General features: G+C 44.0%; 1 protein-coding gene across 7 annotated transcripts in view; it reads left to right on the top strand.

Moving 5' to 3' along the window:
• LOC108246687 (target of Nesh-SH3-like) overlaps positions 1-1,766 on the top strand; it is a 24,919-nt gene extending 23,153 nt beyond the window's left edge. For all 7 annotated transcript variants that reach the window (XM_037973765.1, XM_037973760.1, XM_037973764.1 and 4 more), the window contains one exon: positions 302-1,766. In XM_037973765.1, coding sequence (XP_037829693.1) covers positions 302-417 — 116 coding nt within the window. In that variant the 3' untranslated portion in view covers positions 418-1,766. The remainder of the gene's footprint in view (positions 1-301) is intronic.
• Positions 1,767-2,444: the final 678 nt, after the last annotated feature.

Raw genomic sequence — 2,444 nt, 5'->3', positions numbered from 1 at the left:
CAACAGGACCAGGTTTAGAGCTCCTAACAGGACCAGGTTTAGAGCTCCAACAGGACCAGGTTTAGAGCTCCAACAGGACCAGGTTTAGAGCTCCTAACAGGACCGGGTTTAGAGCTCCTAACAGGACTGGGTTTAGTCCTCCAGGATGAGGACAGCTCTCTGGAGACCACAGATGTTTGGAGCTCTTCATGGTTTCAGACTCAGACCTGTGAAAACGAAACCCTCAGATTAAAGCAGCTGAAGGCAACATGTGGGTCCAGTCTGTAAATTTACCACCTTCTTCTTCTTCTCCTTTCTGCAGGGTTCTACAGAGCTCTCCGCCAGGAGCCGGTCCACTTTGGACAGATAGGAGGACATTCCCACGTCAACTACGTGTCCTGGTATGAGTGTGGAACGCCCATCCCGGGGAAATGGTAGACGGCCTCAGCTCCACGTCTTTCCTCACCTCAGCCGGGAGGAGCAGGGCCTTCAGGTCCTCCTCAGACCCGACCCGTTTCATGTAAAAACATGTACAGGACTTCCTGGTCAGGGAACCGTAAGGAGAGAGCAGTTTTTATAGCAGACGTGCCTCATCTTTACTATTTATCGAACAGCGGCGCCACTGAGGCGTTGGAGCAGGAAGCGGCGTGAGCGCTCCTCAGATAGTTTTATTTTGTCTTAAAAATGATGGGAAGCTGGCTCCCTGGATCACTATTCTCATACCGTGTGAGATTTTATTTATCAGAAGCTCTCTGGTTCACAGGAAGTGACGTTCTGTGTTTTCTGGTGGAGCGTGAAGCTTCGGTGGGAGCTCCTCTGCTCCTGCAGGAATGGGTTTATCTGTATATGGAGAGAATGTATTTTTCACCACATTTCTGCAGATGCATTTCTCCCCCCGCGGCTTTTCTCTCCTTCAAGCTAAAACCGGACAGGAAGCTAAAGTCAGCCGGACAGAAACTAAGACTGGCCTCAGTTTGGATCTTCACAACCAAACAGAAAAAGGACTAAATGAGGTGATTCAGCTGTGAGCTGCTTGATTTCAGTGTTTTATCTTATCGTAAAAAGAAAAGAAAACCTCCTGACCTGAGGTCACCAAAAAAACTTCAACTTTTACATCAAAGTCAAAATGACCTGATTTATTTCCCTACAAAATTAACAGCTTCTAAGTTTCATCATTTGGTGTTTATTATGTTCCTCTGTGAATAAAGTTTGGTTTTTATCTACATTTTCCTTAACAGCCAAACTTTTCAGCTCAAAGAGCTCCTTGGATAAATGTAGGAATAATAAAGTAGTTATTTTACTAACTCTGACCTTTAGTTTTTACATCTTAGAGCTTTCAGTCAGAAATGATTCTCAGATAATGACCATGCTGTTTGGTTGTTTTTTCTTCCTGAAACAGAAACAATTATTAACAAATGTAAAAGTCCAAGCATCTCTTTTCTTTGTGAGTGGAAACAGAAACTTATCGCTGTGATGGGCCACTTTTCTTCAGGTGTAAAGTTTGTTAGAGGCTGATAAGATTTCTGAACATCGTATTAAACGTGGTTTAAACTTTAAATATCGAACCAAATGTGAGTTCCTTTAGTCCTCCTGAGGAAGAAATGTGTCCGAGTCCCCGAGTTAAAACTAAATGTTGGTTTCCTGGCCTGTTTGAAGAGATCTGATGAGTTCAGGTGGTCCTCAGTTTGTCTTTAATGCTGCAGCAGGATCAGTTCAAGAACCGATTACTGTTCATGTCTTCTATATGTTTGTTTCTATAACAATAAAAAAGTTATTTTTAAAGAAAAGTGTCTGATTGAACCATCTGTTCACACAAGCTGAGGTTGAATGTTTCCCAGAGCTTCTGACTGATTTAGTGTTTAAAGAGGAGAACTGGAACTGGAACCAGAGTTTCCAGGAGGAACACAAATCAGATTCATAAAAACAATCAATTCAGCTGAAAGGGAAAATAAAGTAAGAAAACCTTCTTTAGACAAACTGTTCAGCTTCACTTTCACTCATTTCTAAAGTCCTTCACAACAAAAATCCCCTCAGAACATCTCACCCAGAACCTCAGCAGGTAGCAGTTTATTATAGGGACAGACACGTTTGATCTGGACCTAATCTGGTCCACATGAAGACCAGGGACCGGTCTAGAAATGATCCAGTTTGCAACACGTCTAGAACAAGAACCATAAGGACAAAGTGGAGAGGTAGTGTTATCAGGTAGTTGCTGGAGCGTGCAACAGTCAAGACAGTGAGGGAAGGTGAGCAGACCCACAGGATGGATCATAGACCCATCAGACAGAATCTCAGCGTGGACGTCCATCATGGTTCTGAGAGGAGAGGACACATGTCATGAGGTCTGTCTTCAGGCGGGACACGTCAGAGTTCCTCCTGATGTCATGAGGTCTGTCTTCAGGCGGGACACGTCAGAGTTCCTCCTGATGTCATGAGGTCTGTCTTCAGGCGGGACACGTCAGAGT

The sequence above is a fragment of the Kryptolebias marmoratus genome, linkage group LG23, assembly GCF_001649575.2.
Source record: "Kryptolebias marmoratus isolate JLee-2015 linkage group LG23, ASM164957v2, whole genome shotgun sequence".
NCBI classification, from domain to species: Eukaryota; Metazoa; Chordata; class Actinopteri; order Cyprinodontiformes; family Rivulidae; genus Kryptolebias; species Kryptolebias marmoratus.
The sequence above is the reverse complement of the archived record's forward strand: the minus strand, read 5'-3'. Positions and strand labels throughout refer to the sequence as shown.